The 25093-nt window shown below is 37.8% G+C and overlaps 1 protein-coding gene across 4 annotated transcripts in view; it reads left to right on the top strand.

Annotated features, from left to right (window-relative positions):
* The window catches only part of CCNY (cyclin Y), a 122488-nt gene extending 97616 nt beyond the window's left edge, over positions 1–24872 (top strand). For all 4 annotated transcript variants that reach the window (XM_035317528.1, XM_035317529.1, XM_035317527.1 and 1 more), the window contains 3 exons: positions 11615–11781; positions 16227–16389; positions 21859–24872. In XM_035317528.1, coding sequence (XP_035173419.1) covers positions 11615–11781; positions 16227–16389; positions 21859–21975 — 447 coding nt within the window. In that variant the 3' untranslated portion in view covers positions 21976–24872. The remainder of the gene's footprint in view (positions 1–11614; positions 11782–16226; positions 16390–21858) is intronic.
* Positions 24873–25093: the final 221 nt, after the last annotated feature.

Genomic DNA, 25093 nt, shown 5'->3' with positions numbered 1-25093 from the left:
TGACTAATAGAAAACACAGGTGGCATAAGCAATCTGTACAGGAGGGAATGTTAAAAGCAGAGATTGTTCCACTTTTGTGGGTTTACTGTATATCACTGTAACTCCCAATGGAGACTCAGGGACAGCTGTAGGTAATTTAAGAGCATTAATAAGAATTGATGGACACACAAAGGACTTGGTGAGTGACTGAAGCATGTTGGTGATGGCTCTTTTTTTTTTTTTTTTAACTTCCACTGTACTTGTCTTTCAGGACTGCATCACAGGGCTGAACAATTGTACTCAAGGCTGAAGTTTAGCTACTTAAAAATAGCACAACACAAAAGGACATTCAGATTTTCAGCTGGTGTGGATCAGCATAGCTATGTGGATTAAAGGAGCTAAAGTGATCTCTGCCAGCTGAGAATTTCTTAATTTTCCTGAAATTTGTAGCCTGCCAACCCTCTTTAGCTTTCATGCACAATTTTGGCCATGTTTTGGACTCAGAAATTTTAGAAGAATGAAATATGTTTTTACAGTAACATGGTCTCATAACAGCTTTGTTATGCACTTTAGATAGGAGAAAGGGAAATTGGAGAATGTGGATTTTGAAGGCTAGACCCACTCATTTCCTCTGTTAATCTTAGAAGACAAGGGAGAGAAATCACTTGGCAGGCTTTTCTCCTTCAGACAGTCAGAATGAATTGTACTAGCCAGTACAGAACATGAATCTGAGGGAAACAGGGCAAGAAACACCCTGCAGTGCTCCACCCTTGCATTTTGAAGCACTACTCTACCAAGTTACTTGACCCAGCCATTAGTTGTTTTCTAAAATGACATTTTATCTGTCTTTTTTACATAATTGTGCTAAGTACATGTCCTTCTTTTTCTTCCTGAGTGTTTTCTGCTGGAGGCAAGATATGTTGTGTGAATCAGTATGTTCTTGTGTAATTTAATTAATCTACTGTCAAATACAGCGGAACTTTGTTGCAGTTATCTGTTGTTTGATCTTAGGCTATTTGATCAATGAGGGCACTCTTTAATAGAAAGGAAGAGGACGCTTTTTTTAATAACAGTGTCTTCCTCTCATTGCAGTGCATGGAAAGTTCTTTCCCAGAAATCTTGTTAGCCCATGAATATGTTTGAATATTTTACATTTATAACTACTTCACTGCCTCTTCAGTTTCTCATGTGGTTTCCCTGCAAATAACTGCTTTTGGTGTGATCTGCAATTAAGTATAAATGTTTTTCATTCATTTGCCATACTACAGTTCAGTGGTTGTTACTGCTTGAAACCTTAGATGGCTGAGGTGTTTTACCCAACACTGATAAAAGATGTACTGTTTTATAACCTGGTACTCAAGGCAGCCATGCAGATATTTGCAGATTAATTTGGTGTTGGTGATCAGCATTACTGTTCTGCTATTCTTGACCATTTTTTTTTCAATATGATAGCACTGGCCTGACCCTTCTTTCCAGAAGGCTTCAAAATTTTGGGATACATATTGTTTTACAAGCATGAAATTTTGCTGCTGCTGTTCTCAGTTTCCTCTGTTCTTTTAGATTCCATTCCTTTATTTCTTAGTGTCATCAGAAGGGGCCCCAGAGGCAGATCATACTGTTTTCTGAAACGTTCAAATGTAGAAATAAGTCTGTTTGAAAGCAATTGACCGCCCTCTTCCCCATCCCATTCATGATGTCTTAATAGTGTTGATAGTGCTATTTATAAGTCCTCCAAATGTTTTTAATTTTAATATCCTGACTGGAGAGGAAAGCATTTCCTGCTGAAGCTTATGTTTTGCCATAGTCTGGTCATACATCGGAGAGCAATGTGATAGCCCTGTCTGCTACTTGAGCCTTGGAGGAGGGTTGCCAGAAGGTAGGAGGTATATCTGTGGCAATCACAATACACTTGGAATGAGATTCTGCAGCTATTTTTTTTCACTCTAATTATTTTTAAACAGTCCTAACCACCCTTTTTTATTCCTCAGGCAAACCAAACTATTGATGTGGACTAAGGTGTGCAGTTGGATGCATTTGTTTGTTTTTACATGCCATTGTCCAGACAGAAACAGGAGTTACAACCAGTTATATAGCAGTCTGTATGTTCAGCACAGGAGGAGAGTAAAGGTGAAACTCCAGACTGTTAGATGAGCTTGTATCCAGCAAAAAAAAGGCAGCATCGTATTGCTTCAAGCACTTAATTAAAATATTTCAATTAAAGTCTCCACTATTACAGCAAAACCAATTTATAATTAAACAAAAGATTTAATTTTCACACAGTCTCCAGAGCTGCCAAGAGATTTTCTGTATTGATGGTTGAAAAATTAAAATCTCAGGTTGAAACAATTAATTACTAATTCACATTTATTTATAAAATAATACCTTAAGAATAATTTTAGTTTTAAGAATTACTTTTGTTGCTGATGTAAAGCCTTGTACCAGTGAACAGCTGAACTATACCCTGTGATCTGACTTTGGGAGAAAAACAATGCTTTTCTCCACCTGACCCAGAGTATTCCCATCCTTGCTAAAACTGAGAAATGCCTGTCATCTTCATCATCTCCAGAGGTGGCAAGTTGCACTTAAAATAATGTATTAATTGAATAGCAAATGGGAATAGTAGTGTTATCCATGCCAATAGCAAAACAATGGCCCACATGTCATGATTGTTAAACATTTTCACTTTGTTATTTTCTTATGAAAAACAAAACAAAACAGTCCTATTAACTAGACCTGAAGAGAATGATCCAAGCTTTCTGCTTTGTCTTGGCATGCTTTTCTGAGCTTTGTTCCAGTAGGCCAAATCTAAGGCACCTGATAAATTCCAGCATGCATAATATTTTCAGAGGTTACATTTTGCATAGGCAAATATGCTATAGACTCTTGTCAGATAGAGTGTTATCTAACTACATGCAGTGCATGGACTGATTTTTTTCTGCAAAGTTCAGAGGAGTGTGTTATGAAATATGTTGCAAAGTCCATACTGTGACTGAAAGGATTTGATATTGGGAAATTTAAAATTTGAAGTATGGAAGAGTAACTTCTCCTTAGGAAAAATGGGGATTTAATTAATCCAGCCAGATTTTCCTGAGTTCTTACTGTACTCTCTAGTCACATTTTTAGCAACTAGGTAGAGAATATTGTTGAATGAATTTGATGAATTATGCAATGAAAATTATATTATTTGAGGGGAGTTTTGTTTTCTGCGTGTTTGGAGTAAAAGAGAAAGCCTTTAACTGGTTTCCTTTCACTGGGATATTTTTAAGTGCTGATAATTATTATTTTTTTGCCTGTTTTATTTAAAGTATCAAGAATGTGATACTGGTTTAAAGAAAACAAGTCTAAAAAAATAAGAAATAAATGTGATCAGAGTCTGTACAGACATTTAACCTGTAGCAGAAGTCCTTTTCAGCTGGCGTGGTATACCTACTGTTCCTTATACGTCTTCTGGAAGACACGGGTTCCTCTGAACACCTCAAAGTACAATGCAAAATACTATTTGCTGCCTGGTTTGAAGGCTGGCACTCTCCCTCCAGTAACCAAGACAGAGATCATGAGTGCAATGAGAGCGAGACAAAGCTGGGCTCTGCTTCGTCTAAGAAACATATGAGAACAGTTGTGTGTATCCATTATTGTTGGTGGCCACCTTTTTAATTCCTCAGTGGAAGAGCACATTCATTTCAAGCAGTGAATACTGATCCCAGTTTTGGACTGGAAAGTCAATGTTGCCTAATAGTTTGAGTCCATTTTATGCATATTACAGATTTTTGTCTTAAAACAAGTAAACTGGGGGACAAACCTCAGGATGTGTGATTTTTCTCTCAGTTCCATTAGTGTTTCCTATAAATATCTTCAATGCTACTTTGCAATTATTCACATTTTCAGAGCTGTTTTATGAGTGCATTCATTACTATCTTTCAGCACTTGGTCTCAAAAATAAAAATTGGATGTAATTGCAAGGACTGTGATGATGTGATGTCCTTTTCCACCAAATGGGCGGCATTAGACCTTTACAGAACATTTTTAAATGCCCAGCTGGGTAATTTTAAAGCACAGTTATTTCGGGAGCGTCGTGGTAGGGAACTGGCTGATTGCTTCGAACAGAGCATATGGCAATTTAGTGATTGGATTAGAGCCGTAATTTGGCTATATGGGACCCACTACCAATTATAATTTTTCCATACAAATTTCTTTTTAGTTTCAAGATATTGTGACACATTGAAGTTTTCTCATTAAAGTAGGACTGTATATTTCCTTCTACTTCTTGGTGATGTGTTGGGATGGATGGTGCCTTCGTTAAGTTGATCTGTGCTTCTGCAGCTAATAATGTGGGTTACGTAGTGAGCTCTAATGCAGCTTAAATGAGAGAGTGAGGGAATGAAGTTGTTGCAAGTAAACAAGCATTTGTAGATTCTCAATTATGGAACTTAAAAATATAGTCTCCTTTCTGTCCATGTAAATCTAGTGATAATTGATTAAAGCCACTAGATTAATTTATTTATTTATTTTGGTACAACATAGAATTTGACAGAAAGCAACACAAGAACAGTATGAGAAAAGGTCATGCTTTGCTCTTGCTATTCCCTCAAAATTCAGAATCCTTCCACTAATGCCAGTGATATGCTTTGGTGATTGCCTGTTTCTTTAGTGTGCTGAGACTCCCAGTCAGCCTCCTTGGAGGGAATGCACAAGTTCTGGTCTCTCTGTGTTGTACCACACTCCAGTACTGCAGACAGACAGAATCACAGAATAATCTAGGTTGGAAGGGAACTCCGGAGGTCATGTCTGGTCTGTCTTCTGCTGTAAGCATGATCAGCTGAATGAGTTTGCTTAGGGCCTGCCCACTTGAGTTCTGAATTCCTCTGAGGACAGAAATTTCACAACCACAACAAAAGACCTGTTTGATTATTTCATGAAGTTAAATTAAGGGATATTGTGTCCGTAAGCTGCAACTCCAGTGTGGTAAGAGATACCAGTGGGATATTGGAGGTTAATGTTGAATAGCTCCAAAACGAAGGAACAAAGAGAAACAAAACTTTTGAAGGAATCCCATAGTAAGCCTTTAATAAAACTGGAGTGTTCCTTTGGATTGCAACATATTGAAATGAAATAATTTGACATTCATTTTTCATACATGTCATTCTCAAGGGGGAAAAAGAAGAAGGAGAAATAAACCTCCTCAAGTATTTTAACTTTTCTTTCTACTTGAGATTATATAATATACAAAATATGGTATAATGTCCTCTGAGATGGAAAAAAAATGAGATACTGCTTCACACTAATTAAAACTGAACTCCTCAGTGCTATCTTTAGTTTTAGTTTCATCAAACAGATTTAAGTTCTGTTGACTGGGATGTTGTGTAACCAGCTGCCTGGTATCCAGAAGCATAGAGAGCTGGGACATTCTAGAAAACTGGGACAACTTTGAATGCTGTGGTTGTTACTATGGGAAGCCTGGGATGGATTCAACCAACTGCGAATAATCACCCTGGGGGGTCAGTTGTGGCTCAGCAGCGGCCCTGCTGGAGCAGCACTGCTCTTGGATGCTGTTCCCAGGCTGGTGCCATTTTGCAGTTCTGCCCTCCAGGCCTAGTGATAGTAACGTATGGCTAAATGATTCTCTACCATGCAAGTTCAAGTCTTGGGAATTAAGAAAAGAGGCACCCAAACTAGCTCAGCATAGGGACATTCAGGGTCTGGCAAACTAATTAGCTCAAGATAATGTGCTGAAGCAAATCAGAGCTGTACCTCTTCTGGACTTGAAATGGTTTTGGAAGCCATTTAACTACATGCCTGTGGTGCTGCATCTAAGCTAATGAACCTCTACAGACTCTAAGACAGATCACCTATACCTGCAGAGTGGTAATTTTATTTCATTGGTAGATAAAAATTCCTGTTAATTCAGATAAATTAATTAGATTTGTCTTAACAAAGACAAATCATCTGTCTGATAGGTTTCACTTATGATTAAATAATAATTTGCTCAAATTCCAATTTCAAAGGTCAGTCATTGCAAAATTTTGATGGGAATCTGTGGGAAGAGATGGAAAATAAATACTGCTTTGCTGATCTCTTCACTCTGTACAGGATATCTTTGGAAATGTGCACAAGTTATTAAAACATCTCCAGTGAAGTGCAGGTGCTGTCCATGAAAGCTTGTTAGTCTGACAATCACATAAAAGCATGTGGTTCATTCCCAAACACAATAGATTAATAATGGAGGAGGCATCAGACTCCAAGGTACTGAATTTTTAAGTAGAAATGTATTGGCGGTCCATTGGTGTTTTCCAGGTCAGAACGGTGTTTTCATTTCAACTACAAAATGAAACAGGTGACAAATGAATTTTGAAGTTTGTTGGTATTAACACTGGCTTATACTTGTTCTTTGCAGGCTTGGAAAATTCAGAACGATATGTTGTTTGACTGAAGCCAATGAGAGTTTTTCCTCATGTCACATCAGTAACCTCAATCATTTACCTAAATGGTCATGCTATCGCTCTGCAAAAATCTGTAAACATGCATAGAACAAAGTCGTAGAACTAAGTGGATGATGACAGGTGTTGTAAAGATGGCTCTTGGAAGCTATTAAACTATTTGAGTAAAACTAGGTCTTCAATTAAGGCAGAATTAATATTTGTCTTTTCGGAATTCAGCTTTCAAATATTCAGAAGAGAAGTGCTCGAAATGTCACCCACAAAAGCTTACTTTCAGAAGAAGCACTGCAGAGGATGAATTATAGAGAAAAGTAACATCAGTGTAACAGCTTCAATTTGTTTTAAGCTTTAGTTCCTTCCTAAGCATTTTTAAAACTTCTTTCTTCTGTATTTCTTCTAGATACTAAAAGCTCTTTTTATCTTTTGGTTTGGCTTCTATAAAGGAATACCTGCTGAAATAATCCAGAGATGAGATGAGGTTTTCAGAACATTTTAGTAAAAGTTTCTCACATTGTGTCTTCTGAGTTATTTGGTCTTTCAATGTGTAAGTAAATTTCTACCATCGTCCTGAGATTTGAGTTACAAAATTCTTTTCCACAGCAGGCTTTTATAACTTAGCTTGTTTTTATACTACTTTAGAGCTGCTAGTCCTAAAGAAAATGTAGGAAGTGTTTAACTTTTGCAAATTAAGCCAGTGAAATTCTTTGCAACACACAAGTTTATTGAACCACATAGTACACAGAGGATACAGTCTGATTCAAAACTCATATTTGAGAAAATGGTCCCTGCACTTAAGACAGTATTCAATATATAGACTTCATTGCATAACTAAGGTGAATACAAATGACATTTCCATACGTCACATTTACCATTACAGGGTCAACATTTTGAGAGATGTTTTTTTTCCTTGAGGTGGATGGAGTGTCTGCCTGCATGTGGGAAGACGCACTTGCTGCAGCCAGCAGAAGCAGGTGGCGTTCTCCCACCAGCCACACATTTGTTTGGGATGAGGAGCAGAGTGACTAACCGCCCACCAGCCTTCCTCTTCAGATGGGCTGGGAGCCACCTGGCCCTTCTCCAAAAGTCTGTACTGATTCAGCACATCTTTGCAGCAGCCAGAAGCATCCCCCTGCAGTAGTGTAGGGTAGTGAGTACACGGCTAACTCTACCTCTCCTTCTTACTTACTCCTTTTTAATCATCAAGGTCAAAATCTTGGTGCTCACACTGCTCCTGTGGCCTAGGCAAACTACATGGAAATGATCTGAGATAAAAACTCTGGTTGACAGTTCCCTTTGTCACAGTAAGCTTTCTCACATGCTTGTAGGAGAGAGAGAGCTCACTTAGCTGTGCCTAAACTGCTTTGACGAAGACACTGCCTCAGTAGGGGAAGAGCTCGAGAGCCTTTCCTCAGCCTGAGTGCCACAGTCTGTGGAGTCACCTGGTTCTCTCCAAACACAGAAGAAAAGAGAAGAACTTGTGGCAGATGTGAAGGTTGGAGGCTGTCTTGGCTATAGTGAAGAACTAAACTCATGTGGTAGTATAGGCCTATATTTGGGAGACAAGTCCTAGGTTATGTTAAATTCCCACATTAACAGAGGACCTTGATAAACTTCTACAAATATTTGCTGCAAGAGGAAGTCTTGTTCTTTTTTTTGTCTTCTTGCTTGAACACACACTTAAAACTCAAAACTGAGTCAGGGAAGCCAAACCAAGTGAACAAAACAAAATGTTCTCTTTTAAGGCATTTTCAAGGAAGGAGCCTGAAACCATGCGAAATGCCCTTCTCCTGGTGAGGTATTTCTCATCTTCAGTTTTATTCAAAGATTATACAGAGCCTTGGTCCAGCAAGCTCTGTTTCTGGAGTTAAGCCCAAGTTATCACTGAGGACTCTAAAGTGATTATTCATATCCCTCAACATGCTACTAGAACATGCTCAAATGTTGTGGTGATATAAGGATACTGTCTTAACAAGCAATTTCATTTTTAAAGCTGACTTCTAAGGTATACGCTGCTGGGAAGGTAGCAGCAAGTTCATGCTCCCCTTGCACTTACACCTTGAGTAGATGAACTTACACTTAAGTTCTCTGAATGCCTTTGAATTTGAGCCCACAATACAATCCTTGCTCTTCTTTTTTTTTTTTTTTTTTTTCCCTGCATATGCCAGAACTGCATGTAGGAAAGGATGTAATTTTCTTATTTTTGTCTGCTCCGTGTGTCTCAGTGGGGTATTCATTTGAAATCTACTGAACTGTCTGTGAAGTTGAAATTTCAAGGGCTTGCATTAACAGTAGAGGAGCAAGTTCAGCACTGATGTAAAGCAAATGAAGTTCATTTCCATTGCCCTAATTTAAGAGTGGCATGATACTGCAGCGTCCATCCACTCCCTGCATTAGCACTGTGTGTTAAACAAGCCTTTCTCTTACCTGGAACAACTCCAGGGTTTGTTCTTTGAACTATGAACTAACAACAATTTTGCTTGCTAAGCTGCACAACTATGTTTGTGTTACATGGTAAGAGGTTTATGCAGGCTCCCTAAGAAGCAAAAGGCAGCCTTTTTAACAGAACCTTGAGGAGTGCAGGCTCTGCTGGGATGCACATGACACCTTTTTTTTACTGAGCTTTGTGTTTCTGTGGTTTTGATGTATCACTGGAGAAGCGAGTCTTTTGAGTCCCCATTGCTGTTCCCACCTCACCCACTTACACACATCTCTTTCAGTTTCTGTCTTGAACCCTTGTGTTGGAGTGACCACGTGTTTATTTTTAAGGACTTAATTTTCTCAAAATATTTAAACTGTGCTGTTTATTTTGCACTCATATACCACGTGGAATGCCTTCGTAGGGAAAACTCCACTACCAAATCTTACATGTCAGAATGTGATGAATATTTTAAAACAATAAAACAAATGCTGGTAGTATGGGATCTGTGTTGTTACTGTGCAACTAGTAAATCTCTGGTTCCACATACTTAGCATGTTAATTTTTTGCACATCTTTCTGACAAACAATGGATGGAGCAGTACAGTGGTCCTGTTGGGGTGTGCAGGAGCAGTGCCAGGCCTTGTGCTCCCCTGGCTGCAGTGGTGACGCTGGGTGTTCTTTTTAGTTACAGGCTTGTGGGCAAGAAATGAAACTGCAGAACAAGTTCACTTCTTGATGCTAGCTAGGGAAGCCAGTAAGAAAAGTTTGTTTCTTAATCAGAGCACAATTTGCTACCTTAAATGACTACATCTCATTTTCCTTAAATCAGTCAGAAGAGTGCAGTGAGACCTGTTAGAAACAACCTCACGGTGGACTGAGAAATCTGTGTAGACTGGGAGAGGTGATCCGTGTTGTATTTTTCCCTCAAGATTTTCTCTCTGTATGCCTTTTATGCCGCAAAGCGAGGCAGTTCATTTTGTGTTCTGAGTGTCTGTGCACCTGCATTCAGATATTTAATATTTTTTCATAAAACATTATTTCTTCTCTAAGTTACAAAACAGTTGCCTACTGTTTTCAGTGACCTTGTTCCCAAGTTCTCATTGCTTGTATGTATCATAATAGTTAATATTGATGAACAAAACTATATAAAGGATGTGATTGGCCATGATATTATTGTGGACTCAAAAAAAAAAAAAAGTTTTGAATTATTGTTATTTTTTGTTATAAATTAAATATTTTCTCTTGGTAGACCTTTCAGGAAGCACAAATCACTGAAGGTCCTCTGCGTGCTCCTGTTAGTACGCATCCTTATAGAAAATCACAAGTAAGCTCTTCTGGGTTTTAAAGATTTCCCCCCTGTTCTCCTCTTTCACTTCTCCTTTATCAGCATGAATTTTATATATATTAGCTATTCTTAAGGTATTACTTGATTGGGTGCTGGTAAATATTAACTTAGTCAAGCTGCAGAAGGTTTATTATGTGCCTTGTCAGCTAGTATATAAATTGTTTGGATGTGGATTGCAGAAGCATTCAGTTTTGTTCACCTCGTGTAACTATTCCTAATGGTTGTAATTTCCCTTTTCCTATTAGGGGCTAGAGGAGGGGGGCGCACAGATCGTGCACAACCTGTATTTCTCAGTACAGATTTTGTTCATCAGTCTGCTGTTAATGTAAATGAGCTGCTGTTATTGATAGCAGGTATCACAGCACCTTGACTTACTGGAGTGATCCAGTGGGTCCCTGGCATACTCACTTGGGGTTCCCTGAAGGGCAAACCCAGCTCCGTTTTCATAAGCAGAGGCTGATACTGGCCTCCTAGCAACTTTCTGGTAGGTGTTCAGTAAGTCCCTCCGTGGTCCCTTGTTTCATCAGATGTGGGGGTATAATTCTGTAGCCTTTGTAAATAGCAGCCTCTCATGTGAGGTCTGGGCTGTAGGAGCTCTTGTTGATGCTGGTCTGTGCTGGTGGCCTTGGGCAGTGGGACCAGACTCCTGTGTCCTTAGTTTATCAGTTCTTGCAGGTCCAACAGGATTACTGATACGGATCTCCAGTGCTTATCACTCCAGAGGAAACTGTTAGGCACGTTATCTCGGCGCATACATTTCCTTCGTTCATGTTGTTGGTTCTCTGGTGGCTGTGTCTCCATCCAGATGCCTGCAGAACCTCTTCAGCAGAGGGGACCTGCAGGACACGATGCCGTATCTGATAACTGATAGGCTGTAAATTAGAACCACAGTTGTTTGTGTGATAGCTAATAACTATAATTGGTAGCATGCCCTTGCCTTCCTCATTAGTAGCTAGTGTTTTATTTGTTTACATTATTATTTTAATAATTTATTTACACTATCGTTTGAATTCATTCCAACATGTGAATATATTAGCAACAGTTAAGATAGAAAAGCAACAGTTTTGTTTCTGGTTATATGATCAGAAAGCAAAGGCCAACTAAAACATGAATTTATCACATCCAGTCTTGAGCTTGGCACAAATGCATGGATTTAAACCCACAGCTTTTATAAAAGAACCTTCTTGAGAGCATATTACAGAATCACAGAATCATCTAGGTTGCAAGAGACCTCCAAGATCATCTAGTCCAACCTCTGCCCTAACACTAACAAGTCCTCAGCTAAACCATATCACTAAGCTCTACATCTAAATGTCTTTTAAAGACCTCCAGGGATGGTGACTGTTGCAAAATTGCTGGAGTGGGTTTATTACAATAGTTTTTAATTTCTACTTAATAGCAAGCCAGATTAAGTAGTGTTTTTAATGTGTTTCCACAGGTATATCTTGAAAGACTTTTAACTTATGCAGAGATAGATATTTGTCCAGCGAACTGGAAGCGAATTGTACTGGGTGCAATTCTACTGGCATCCAAGGTTTGGGACGACCAGGCGGTGTGGAATGTGGATTACTGCCAGATCCTGAAAGATATCACAGTCGAAGACATGTGAGTCCAGTATGTTTATCTTTGTCAGCAAATGCCAAGATCTGTGTGTATGAGAGAGAATGAGGAAGTTCTCTCATACCTGTATAAAGTTTGTATGTCTGCCTTGTGTCTGAATGTGGTAGATGCTGATAAATGGCATGAGGTCTACTGGACAGTTGCTTACATAGAAAACGTGGACTTTTTTTTTCTGGTTAAAATGTATTTTACTGCTGGGTGTTAACACACAGTGAACCTGCAGAATATTGAAATCTATGACAACAACAAAAAAAGAAAAAATGTTGGTTAAGTCTGCTTGTCATCACTTCAGCAACATTTACTGTAATGTGTTAGTTCTGCTCACAGATGGTAGAACAATGTATGCGGGAAAAAAAAAAATGTGTTCTGACCCTAACAACTCTTAATCAACTACCTGCTTGTTGCTGCCATCACTCAACCCTTAGATGATCACTCACTTATTGCTACCATTATTCAATAATTGTTTTTTGTTGTTGTTGTTTTTGTTTTTTCTTCTTATATCCTGCTGAGTTTGTTTGCAGGATTAAAAAATATGTAATATTTTAACTTGCAGAGAGAAACTTCATGTGGATAACTTTTTCCATTTTTACACGATGGCATTATTAAGAAATGTACAACACATACAGATTTACTATAGCTGTCTGGATACTCTACAGTCATTTTAAGAGAATATTCCAACAGTAATAAAAGAAAATGTGATGAGAGTAAACAATTAAGATCTTAGAATTTACAAATACTAAAACAAATGCTTATTCCACTAAATAGTCGAGTGCTCTTGTGGTTACTTGATTATTAGTTATTAGACATACTTGCTAAAGTGTCTGGGTTTCATAACATCTATGCATTGAGTCACGTACCTTGCACACATTTAGAGGTGTCCTTTTCCGAGTTAACTGTGAGAGCAGTGCTGCAATGGCTGAAGTTGGAATCATGGCATGAAGTTGGAATCATAAAAACGCTATTTGCATTTATTGATATTTATATGTATTTTATATTTATGTTGTTGCTACACAGTATTTAGGGAAGAGGAAAGAAAGGAAGTAAACAAGAAAAATGTTTATACAGCATGCCTTTTGAATCTCAGTTTGCAATCTCAAAGCAGTGAAAGGCATTTATGCTATAGCAGCCCTAAATTCATTTCTTAATAGTTCACTGTTTATCAGATTTATAGCAGGTCTAAAAATTATCAGTAAGGAAAATGTTCAAAGTTGGGGGTCAGCTGACTGTTTAAAATTAAGCATGCTTATATGCTTCTAGATAAGACTAGCTTACAGATTGTGAGTAGCTGTTATTTCTTGACTATTAGAAAAGTTATCTCAAAGTTTGTATTAACAAGCTATTTGTAATACGTTCTTCATTTTGTGTACAAAGGTAAAAAAAACACACAAGCTTCATTGCTATGGTATACTGTAGATACTTTTATTAGTTTGGGGGAAAACTCATTTCAAAACAGAAGTTGGAAATGTCACATGATAACTATTTCAGTATCTTTTAAAATATAAATGTTACTTTTAAGGATAGCTTAAGGATAGTTTAAGCAAGGATAGCTTAAGGATAGCTTTAAGGATAGCTTAAGCATCATCTTAAGGATGATGCTTTTCTTCCAGCATAACCAAACAGAATGAAATTTCTAACATAAACTGGGGAGGAGCAAGGAGTGAGAAGCTAAAATAATTTCTGTGTGCAGTATTGTTCCATGCAGCATAATTTGACAATGCTTTCTTGACTATTCTGGGTGTTTCCTGAGTGATTTTGCTGAGATATTTTTCCTTTGATGCTTTTCTCATGCTTTTGGGGATCCAGTTACAGTAAGGGTCTCCCTCCATTATCTCTTTATTCAAGGCAAATCTGAATGCTTTTAGAATATTTTTGAAGCTGGGATATCAGCTAAGTAGAGTTCTGAACAGCTTGAAGCTGATTGACAGATTTGGCTGTGCCATATGACAGTATTAATCAAGAATGATTATAAATAAGAGTTTTGAAATTGCTGATTCTCATGGCTTTTTCTGAAGGCAAGTGAAGAGGCATGCTGTGATGGTGTGAAAGGAACAACAAAAAAAGAGGCTATTGCTTTTGACAAACACGCGATGGTGCTGCCGTTAGAAGTTGCACTTCAGCTATATAAAACCAGTACTCAAATGGCAGACCTGTGCTCACGTGCTGACATCCGTCCTCTTTCTGCACTTCACGCTCTCTAAACAGAACTGTGATAAGTCCTTGGCCTCAAAGCTTTTAGCCTTTTCTTAAAGATGCTATGGTTCTCACAAAGTGAGAGAAACAGAAGCCTTTTGGGGGCTTGTGTGCTCTTTCTCTATGATACTTCATGATCTGTTTTGTGGCCTTTGTGTCTTGTGCTTCTTGTGAATCCTCCGGCAAAGAACTGGGTGCTTGTTGAATTGGTAATGTTTTGATTCCTGCTGCCCGTTTTGCTAACATTTTTTTTCTCTCCTATTCCTATTGGAGTGGATTTCCCTTCGCCTTCCCTCTCTTTCAGGTAGTTGGGACAGTACAGTACTATGGTTTTGAAGAGCCCTGATCTACATTATTTATATTAATAAGGCAGAAAAAACTCTAGGTCTAAACCTTCAATTCCTGTGAATCATTAAGCATGAATGTATCTTGGAAAACCTCATGCAGACCTTTCAGAGTTTTGTAAATCATCAACAATACGTTGAACTACACCTAAAAGCTAGCAGAGAACTTGGGAGGACTGACCTGTATGTGTCTGTAGTTATTTATGTAGCATTGTCTTGAATTTCTATGTGAATTTGAGGGGTGGCCACAGGAAAACATATACTAAAGCAGTCTCGTATGGAAATATCACGGACAAAGGCTGTTGTGGCTAGCTAACATTAGTTAAACTCAGAAAGACTTGTGGGTTTGTTGTTCTTGCTCAGCTGTAGTTGATCTTTAAATCTGGGAGCTAAGGTGCGATAAGAATCTGAGACTGTTTAATGTTTCTGAAAGATTTGGGGATCTTCCTCAATAAAAGTACAGTCAATATCTTTCTCTATTAAAACAGGCTTTATATTATTCTTTAACATACACCTTAGCTAGCAGAAAGCAAAATCTTGCAAGTGTAAAAGGACATTTAAAGATAGTCTGTATATTATCACTAAACTTCTTCAAACTTAAATTTTGTTAAATGGATTTTTGTAAAGCTAGAATCTTCAACAGTGTGAATTCATGCCAAGGAGTCCATATATGACTTTTTGGGTGGTTTTCTAGTGTTGATTAATATTTATCACTATGTACATATAGTGATTTTGAGAAGGGATAGGATTTTGACAAAGAGAAAGTGGAGATAAGGGAAGAAAATTATGATGATGTAAGCATGATGGCCTTCCAGTAGGTGAGAAAAAGAAAAATCAGTGTTGAAAAACCACTATACTGCTAATGCTCAGAACCTTCCTTTTCTATGGGCAACTTCCCACGCATTCTTTGCTCACATACGCTGCAGGCAGCGTGTAACTTGACTGCAGTATCATAGTCAATCTGTACCTGTTGGTTACAAAGCTGTGCAGCCCCTATTCTCTTCAGCAAATGTACAAAATTCCCACCCGTTTATTTTTTATTTCTCATGTCTTGAAATCACTGTTTTGAGTATATCGTATGTCCTTGTGCATGTATTGTGTAGGAGGATATCTAGGTACTATACAATTTATGAAAACTGCAGATTTATTTTTTCTATTTACCTACTTATTTACATGCTTTTTACTCTACTGGTATGGGTACTAATGTATTGATAGAGCAAAGTATCCATGGAGTGGGAGCTCGCACAGGGCCTCTGGTTCTATCAGGGATTTTGAAAAACACATTTGTTTTAGGTACTGAAAAAGAAATGAACAATGTGAATTTTGCTTGCATGTCCTAGGGAAAAATTGCTATATTCTGTTCATCAGCATAGATAGATGGTGTGCTGAAGAAATCAGGTTTCTCACATCTAGTTTTATATGATTGATTCTGAAAGGCAAAAGAGAATAAATAAGTTATCCGTTTTTTATGTTAGGGTAATTTGCAGCAGTTATGAGAGATGTCTGACAAATTTAGGGCATGTCTGTGTGTTATGTGTTTGCATAGCTGTGTGTGCAGATCCACCTAGTGGAGGTACAGCAAAACCTACAAGGTTTTTTTTTTTTTTTTCCTGCCAGCTTTTCCTTTCCCAGATTGCAGTAGCTAAACTAAGGGGCTCTTCTGATCCCAAAAGTTTGTGTCTGGGTTTGATTGGCACAGCAGCAGCAGCCGCAAGCTGCAACAGCTTTCATATTCCTCACTGATGGACACCTGCTCACAGAACTTGGTAGACTAGGTCAAACTTTAGGCTAGGATAATTATGTCTGTCAAGAATAAGAAATGAACATGGTTTGTACTATTTGCAATTTAAAGTAAATTACATTGAAAATGTTTTTACATTTATCTTCTTTCTACAGGAATGAGCTGGAACGCCAGTTTCTTGAGCTGTTGCAGTTCAATATTAATGTTCCCTCCAGTGTTTATGCCAAGTATTATTTTGATTTGCGTTCCCTGGCAGAAGCGAATAACCTGAGTTTTCCTTTGGAGCCCCTCAGCAGGGACAGGGCATGTAAACTTGAGGTAAGACACTTTGTTTTTAGATTGCCCAGAACTGAAATATATATATGTATATGTATATATATATATACATAAAAGCATTTGGAATTTTTGCTGTATATCTCCTTCTCCTCCCATCTCTTCCCAGATATTCCCATGTAATGGTAGAATGTGCCCCAGCGTCCATAACTGTTTTACTTGTGCTTTAGGTATTTATGGATGTGGGGGAGCTTTCTGTTTCGTATCTGGTATCGCTTTCCATTTCTTTCAGTTCTAATTGTTGAAATTGGTCTTGTGAAAGTACAAGTTATAAAATAACTCAGTTCTCAGTCTGGTTTTGTGTGTTCTTAAGACTGACTGCAGGACAGAGTATTAACAATTATTGTGAAAATAACTATTCCATGTGCTTGTTACCTGTGACTGCTGGATTTCACGTGAATCCAAGTCTGTCATCTCAGCAGTACTATTCTCAGTAACAGGACAGAAATGAGCACACCGTTACTGGATGAATCATGAATACTTAGGAGACCTACATATGCCATGTGCATAAACCACTGTGTCAGGTAGTCTGGACCTGTGAAATGCAGGGCACTGCGAATTCCCACAGACACTGGAGGAATTTAAAATCATCAGGCAGCAGTGTCTTTTTTTCTAGAATCTTTTTTTTTTTTGAGCTTTTTTAGATGATTTTTTTTGCATGCGGGCATTATTGCACGAGTATGTACACATTTTGTTCCTAATTTTGAAGTCTGCTGTTAGCTGCTTACTGCTTTTAACACTGGATGCCTTTAATTAGATAATAGCTTTACGCTGTAAGTTGTTCAGCTGTGCATTAGAGCGAGTGTTGCATGTTTTGAAACTGTTACTGTTCCTGTAAAACAGCTTTTGTTGGGGGAAATGATGAATGGGAAGAAGAATTAACTTGTTTGCAGCTGGCAATAGAGGTATCTAGAAATGGGTGGAGAAAGAATCAAAGCAGATTTCCCTAAATTTGTATTTCTTATTCTTTCTAAAAATTCTTTCTAAATTTCGCTGCCGTTTCTAATAAAAATGTAATTTAATCCTTTGTATGAAGTGTAATGTAAATTTGCATCAGATTTTGTCTTATTAAGGAGTCAGAGTAAGCTTGCTAAGTTATTAGATGTTAGGTCTTGATAATTATTGCCATTACATGTATTAAAATTAAATGAATTACTTTTTGAAGAGAACTTACTACACAGCATATTCAAACCCCTCCAGTGAGTTACAAATGAAGGTAGCTCCTAAAACCATGGAAGAAAAATTAGGAAATAGCTGTAAATACAGAGAATACTGGTGGTTATTCTGAACTAACTAAAGAGAATGCATATTTAGAAAGAAATAATGGAATATTTTTAAAGTAAATCCACATTATTAAAAATTCTTCCATGGTGGGGATGGTTTGTGCTGCTAGCATGAGGTAGCAGTAAAATAACTGCTAGCCAGAGGGAGCCTCTGCAAGGAAGAGTCTCTGCTTTAAAACACTGTGGTCTTAACCAGCTCCTTGCCTCTGTTCTGTGGCCCCAAGAAAGGGAACTTGATGGGAACTGCCTTGTTCCCTGGTAGTATTGGTTGTCATTAGCATACCCTTGAAAGTAGCTGACAACAGAATTTATAGCCTAATTCCATGAGCACAGTTAAGCATGGAGCTTGCCAAGAGTTATCAAAATGCATTTACAAAACTTTTCCAGGTCTGTCATGTGCTTCTCAGCCCTGAGTTCTCTATTTTTGAAACTGAGAGAGAAGCTGCAGTCTGTGGTTAAAGACAGCAGACTCGCAGTAAATGTGCATATGCAGAGGAATGATTTGCCATGTGTGATAAATTGAAGGGACTTTGCTCAGTTCTAAGATTTAAAGCAACTTGCTTACTGACATTTGATATCACAAAAGGTCTTGGGTAAAGAGCTGGTTATGTTATAAAGCATTTTTGCTGCATTTGCATTTTACGGCTGCTATATATCTGAAACCTCTTGGTATTAGAGCTTTCATGGCAGATTCTCTGTGTTACTATTTTTTCAAATATCTACAAGTTGATTTACCTGTGAACAAAAAAAAAAAAAAAAAAAGGCAAGGCTAGGAAATACTGCTGCTTGTCAATGGTGTCAATGGCAGTGCTTGACAAAGATCCATCAGATCTGAGATGCTACAAGAGGCATAGCCCGTGACCTAAAAGTGTCCTGAATTTGTTATACCAGTCCAGCTAGTAGTCGGGAACCATTTTTGTGTCACCCCTTTCTTTTTTTTCCATTGTATGAAATCATGCAAGTTAAACATGGCACACAGCCTTTCATTAGGTCATGCAGTCTGTTCACCAGCCAATGCTCCTTGTTCAGAACAGCACATCTTGCAGTGCGTTTTCTCCTTGCTTCTAATTGTGTCAAATGTCAAGGTTTCCTTTGCTTCTCCTGAGAAATTATTTTCTAACATGGGAGATTTTTCTGCCAAGAAGATTTTCAGATATCCGACCTTAATCCACTGTTTTGTAATTTCCTACTTGTGCACATGGTTTTTGTCCCATGTACTGAGCTAAATCTGAGTCAGATCCTGCTCTTTTGGTAAGTCCACAAAACATGCCTACCCTATTTCTGCTTGTGATCTTAACACTATACTCGTTCCCAGACTAGATTTTTGTAAGAGCACTCTTTAGTGCACTCTCAATGTATTGGACTGTGTTGTCTCAGCTTTTTATTATTAGGATAGAGCTTGAGAAATAACTCTTTGAACTATGTGCTGTATTTTCTTGCCCTTAAAGAGGTACCATCCAATAGATCAAACTGATAAAAAGAGTTTGATGTAAAGATGTAAGTTACAAGTAGAGAAGTGTCTTTATATCCCTCTGGCTTCCTGCTGTTGCAGTGGTTGATTGCAGCCCTGCATGTCCTGTGTGTTCAGAACCTTGTAGCTAAAAGGCAAAGGGAGAGCAAAACTCCTCAGAATTTTGTGTCAGTAGTAAAGTGATTATTTTTCTTTCCATTCTCCAGAACTTAGGGAGAACCCCCATCATCACAACTTCTAGTCATCTGTATTTTTTTTACATAGTCTGTCCAGACTCAGTTTTGCCTCTCCCTGCAATGTTCTCTCTGGATTGTCTGTTCTAGGGAGCATTGCAGCCTTCACAGCTGAGTGCTTTTTGTGCATTTTGTGCATTTTGTGCATTTCCAGCAGCAAAGCTAAAACCGGCACTCCTGCTTTCCTGCCCTGCACAATGATGTCCGTGCAGGCAAGATTTATCCTACTGCTGCCTTTCTCCCCTGTCCCTTCTCCTCATCGGCCCCCTTGGGCAGTGACGGGCTCCTCTAGGTCCATGCAACTCAGTAGAGGAACTGACTTCCAGTTCTGTGTGTGTACATCTATATAATTATGAAGAATATACATGTATTTGTATTTCTAGCTAATTACAGATATTACAGTCAAGTCCCCCCCCCCCCAAATTAACATAATTTAATGTTTTTCATAATGTTTTGATTTGGTTTCATTAGATAAAAGGTCCCTTGCAACAGTCAAAAACTAATTTCTTCTTCTGGCTTTGAAAGCAACGTATACCAGATGACGGGAAGGTGTTGCGAGCTACTTGGATTTATTTTAACTGAAAGGCAGTAGTAAATAACTAGAATTTTCTGCTTTTGTCTTGTTTCTCCATATGTTCCAAGATGCTATAGTTGACTTGTCAGATAGGCTCCAAATGTTGGGTTTAGAAATCAGTTGCAAATGAAGTGGCTTGAAACCGCAGTCAGTGTGCTTCATATCTACACGAGTAATCTCTGGGACTGGAGCTGCCACACGTTAGGTGTCACTTCCAAGCAAAATTTCGTTTTGTCTGACTGTCAGGCATTTTGCTGTGAAACAGGCAATTTTGTAGCGATTACTTTCCCTACTTAATGCCTACGAGAGCAGGCTGGTTTGGCAGCTGCAGGAAGCTGACCTCCTCCTCTGAACACCTGTTTGCCCAGCCAAACCTTGGCACATCATCCCCTGATCAAACTGTTTTCGTCTCTTGGATTTAAAATCCACTTGAATGGCATAAACATTCTTAGTGCACTGAGTTCCTGGTTACATTAAATAAAATATTAGTAAGCAGTTCTGAGTGAGCTAAGTTATGGTCTACAGGAATAGTTGCGTTACCGTATTCTGTTCTCTTCTTGAGCACTAAGAAAGTTCAAGAATGGTCATAGCGAAAGGAAATTCAGTTTCCAACTGAAATAGTAGCAACTAGTTTCCAGGTGTTTTTTCTTTGTTTTTGTTTTAATTTAAGTATGGTTTTTGGCTGGGTAGAACAAAGCGTTAGGTGAACTGACTCTCAGGGGCGTGACTTGGGTGCTTCTGTCAAAGCTGCCTCTGATCTTTGCAGCACTGTTCACTCCTACAACTTGCTGTGCTGTAGAAGTAAAAATCAAGAAAAAGCACGATGCTCAGAGTCAGACCACTTTATTTATATTGCCTGCTTTTATAATCAAACACTTGTACTGTTATTGTTTGTGCCGTACTTTTTATTAAACGAGCTATCTTAAGATACCACTTAAAAGCATTCCAGAGTAAATACAAATACTGTTTTCCTTCATCTCATTTTCTAAGTTGGCTGGAGTACTCCTTGGAATGACCTTTCTCTGCAGCTCTGTGTGTTTAAACGCCAGAGTTAACGTCCCTACTGATGGAAACCATAGCCTGCCCCAACCGTATGAATGCTCGCAGAGTTGGGTTATGTACGGTACATAACCTACATCTGTTTTAAACTTGGCTGAAAACAGAAGGAACTTAAAAACGTTAACTCCATGTAGTTTAGTAAGTCTCAACATTTGAATAATCTTTGTTATCTCTCTTTAAAAAGCTTTTTAACATTTCTGTGTATTTTTAATGCAACTCAAATTATTCTTAGTATGAGTGACATTTCCCAGCTTAAGACAGCCTGTTCACATAGAAATCACCATCTCCTGCCGTTAGGGTTCTTCAGAAATGCAGACATCATCTGCATTGGTAGACATCATCTGCGTGAGCAAAGCAGGGCAAGTATTCTGACAGACCATTTACCACTGGAGGAAAATATAATTGCTACGAGACTTTAGGAAAGAAAAAAATTAAAATCCATGCTCTTCACAAACATGCTGACAATTTCTGTAATTGTTCTATGAAGTTTTCCATATTTTTTCACCCATGAAGTGCTCTATTGATGCTACTTAGAGCAGTGGGTAAGCATTGTCAGCTACCTCGACTAGATTTGCGATGGTTAACCTCTACAGAAAAGGCTTGGCATGCGCTCACTGAAACCTTCAAAAGCAAATATGGTGGGCAATGCAATGGCAATGTGTTGAGTATTTTAAGATTAATGAAACAAATTAGAGAATTTGTTCTTCACATGCTTTGTTTAATGAAATACCATTTTGTAATTCTGCCTATGCATAGAAATCCACGTTCAGTTCTTTATTACTCGTACAGCTGTGGCCACTGCAACTGAGGTTTCTTCCTTCTTTCACATTACAGGCCATTTCCCGCTTGTGTGAAGATAAATACAAGGACTTCAGGAAATCTGCAAAGAAACGGTCAGTCAGTGCTGACAATCTGACTGTGGTTAGATGGTCGCCTGCTATTATCTCCTAACAGTGGAGACTGGAATATTGCCACGGACGGACTGTTTCATCCATCCAATTTTTTTTCGGGGTGGGTTGGGGGGAAAAAAAAGAAAAAAGACTTTTGATTTTTTTATTTTTGAATCTGTCGAGCTGCCTTTACAGTGCCTCCCCATTGTGTAGCACACGAGCAAAATACCTAGCAGAAGTTGAAATGGAGAAGTCAAGTGTTTGGGATAGAAGATGGGCAACAATCTTTTTCTCACTTTCACTAACAGCTTTACCCTTTCTATGAGGAAACAGCAAATCAGGTGCTTGGAAGAAGAAACAACAAATGAAGTAGAGGCAGACAAATATTTAAGAACTGTGCCATTTTCCACTATGCTGTACTTTTGAAGAGAAATGAACCATGTAGTCAGATGACTGTGCACTAGAGGAGTGACGTTGGAGAGTTCCATCTTAAAGGTTTCTCTTAATACCGTTCTCAGTTTTTCTTTTTGCATTCCTCATTGCTGCTTCCCAGGATAAATTCTACCCCTTGCACAGCAGCAAATACCAAGTCTGTATTAACGGTAGCACAAGCCCCTGGATAAATAGTTTTGTGTTTTTTTTTCACTGCACTTTTCTCTGTAAGCTGTCTTATTAGCATTATTCTCCATAATTATTATGCATATGTTATGTTTCTTGTATGCCTTTTATTGTATTTCAAAAGAGAGAACTTGACCATAGTGCTGAACCAAAAGCATGTACAGGGATCAGAAGATCGTTTGTAATTTCATGATGTGTTTTATTTATAGTATACTTGGGTGCGTGTGCCTTCCTGAGTTCTTGGAATCATTTCTTTTTCCTTACTGTAAAGATACGGTTATTAATGTATTCAGACGATGATGATGATAAGACTTGGGCCAAATCTCTGAAATTTGCAACAGATCTTGTGATCCTTTTTGCAGATTTTCATAGCATTAGAAGTTTAGCAGAATTCATTTTGAGAAAGCTTTTTTTTTTTTTTTTTTTTTGTATGGCCTGACTAGTTCATTCCTTCACCTCCAGGTCCATTGTTGCAAGCAATATTCTCAATTTTTGTATGTTTACTTTAAATCAAAGCGAGTCTGTTTGTATAAAATAAAAAATAATTTTAAAAAAATGTTCCAGTGAGAAGGCCTGTAGAGAGCAGAAGGAAAATCTTAAGGTATTTGTCACAAGTAGATTTTATTTTGAAGCTAAAATACAAACCATCATTCATTTTTATTTTTTTTAGTGTAGGTGCTTTTAGAAATTAAAAATAACCAAACTGTGAACATAATTTTCAACTCTGATTATTAAGCTCTTCTGTTGCTGTTACTAGTTCCCTCCTACTGTGGCTGTTGCCCCCTTGGGACCTGTAAGAACCTTTTATAGAAAATAATTTGTCAATATTAGCATATTCGCTTTACAGTGCCCCAGGGTGATTTTTTCCCCTTTTTTGCACAGTTCAGAAAGATACGGTTGAAAACTCTCAGTTCTCTGAAACCCTTTCTTTGCGACTACCACTGAAATGAGCGGCAACAGACGTCCCTGATTTATGCACTACTGTGGTAAACCATAAAGATTCCGTATTTGTTTTATTAAGCCCTATGGGCTTGTAGCAAACCTAGGGGCCCAGAGATGCACGCTTCCCTTCAGTGCAATGGGAATCAGATGCCTCCAGATGGAGGGGCGCTGACAGGATTGAAGTAGTAATACCAAACAGTTTTGTGTTAACTTTCTGACGTGATTTGTGTAGTTTGAGACATGAAGGTTTTGTCCGTAAATTCTCCTGATGTCCTTTGGGCCTTTCAAATATCTAATTCTCATCATTGTTGTGCCAATGCATCAGAACTGTGAGCATCCAAGTCCATTTTCCCCTTGAACGTGGAATGTAAGGAAAGTCTTTATAACAATATGAATGCAAATCAGAGCATTTGAAACCTCTTTACAGATAATATCAAAAGTAACATTTTCAACGCATTTGAAATTCATCCTTTATAAGCATAAATTTAGGCTTTAAAATATGTAAAATATTTTGATTTATCAACACTTTGCTAAACTATTTTCCATTAACTTGATATCAGGAATATTGGTTTTATCCATTTCTGGGTGATAGAGATATGAACTTTGGATTATGTAAAGATCTCAATGCATCTACTATAATTTTTGTGAAGTTTATTAAACTACTTTAAAGATTGTATAGTCTATTTATTGTATGTATGTACATACAGTCTGATACTTTAAAAAGTGGATTCCGTAAAACCTGGCTCAGTCTTGTTTAGACTATTGAATATCGTTTTAGCCTTGTGCACTGGACTCTACCTCTGTATAGGAGAATTTTCCATATTCTTAATTAGTACTGATTCTGTGATTAACTTGGTTATGTTTCTTGCACTAAGAATTAAAAAGAAAAAAAATCTGCTGTAAGTGTGGATTTTTTCTTTAGTTCAAGTTCTGTTGTATGAATCCTCTACATTTAAATGGAGATTTCTTTCCCTCATGGTTATAAAACAATTCTTTGTTTTTTCTTCTGGTTTGTTCCAAGTTTGCCAAAAAATATATATATATATATATATATATATACACAGTACCTGACAGTAAATCTGAATAAGTGTCGTTTGTTTGCAAGGTACTCTATACCATGTAATTAAAATTTAATTATTATTTAGGATTTTTGCACTTAGTGTAGGGTTTTTTAAGCGTTACTGTATGGAAAATGCCATTGCAAGATTAGAGAACCACCCAAGGTGTGAGAACAAGAGGAGAACCAATTGCGTTTTCATTAACAGCACAAATAAATTGTGGTTTTCATTTCAGAACCTGAAACGAAATTTGCTGTAAATGTTTTCTGGATTAAGGTTTTCATTATTGCTTTGGTCACCGGCTCAAAAACAAAAAGGTGTAATAAACCTGTCCCTTCAAGCATCGTTGTCTTAATGAATTGTTTTTTCTATGTTGAGCCAGTGGGCCATTGGTTTTGTTGCTTATGTATTGATAATTGGATAAACATTTGAAAAATGTGTCTTGTAAGGGTTTTTATTCATGCATCCCTCTGTAGACCTAATTCCTTTTTTTTTCCTCTGTAGACCCTAATTCCTTTTTCCATTTGTAGACTTGTCTATATTTCAATTTATGTTTATATT

This window comes from Oxyura jamaicensis, chromosome 2 (genome assembly GCF_011077185.1).
Source record: "Oxyura jamaicensis isolate SHBP4307 breed ruddy duck chromosome 2, BPBGC_Ojam_1.0, whole genome shotgun sequence".
NCBI lineage: Eukaryota > Metazoa > Chordata > Aves > Anseriformes > Anatidae > Oxyura > Oxyura jamaicensis.
This window is presented reverse-complemented; position numbering and strand designations above follow the sequence as displayed.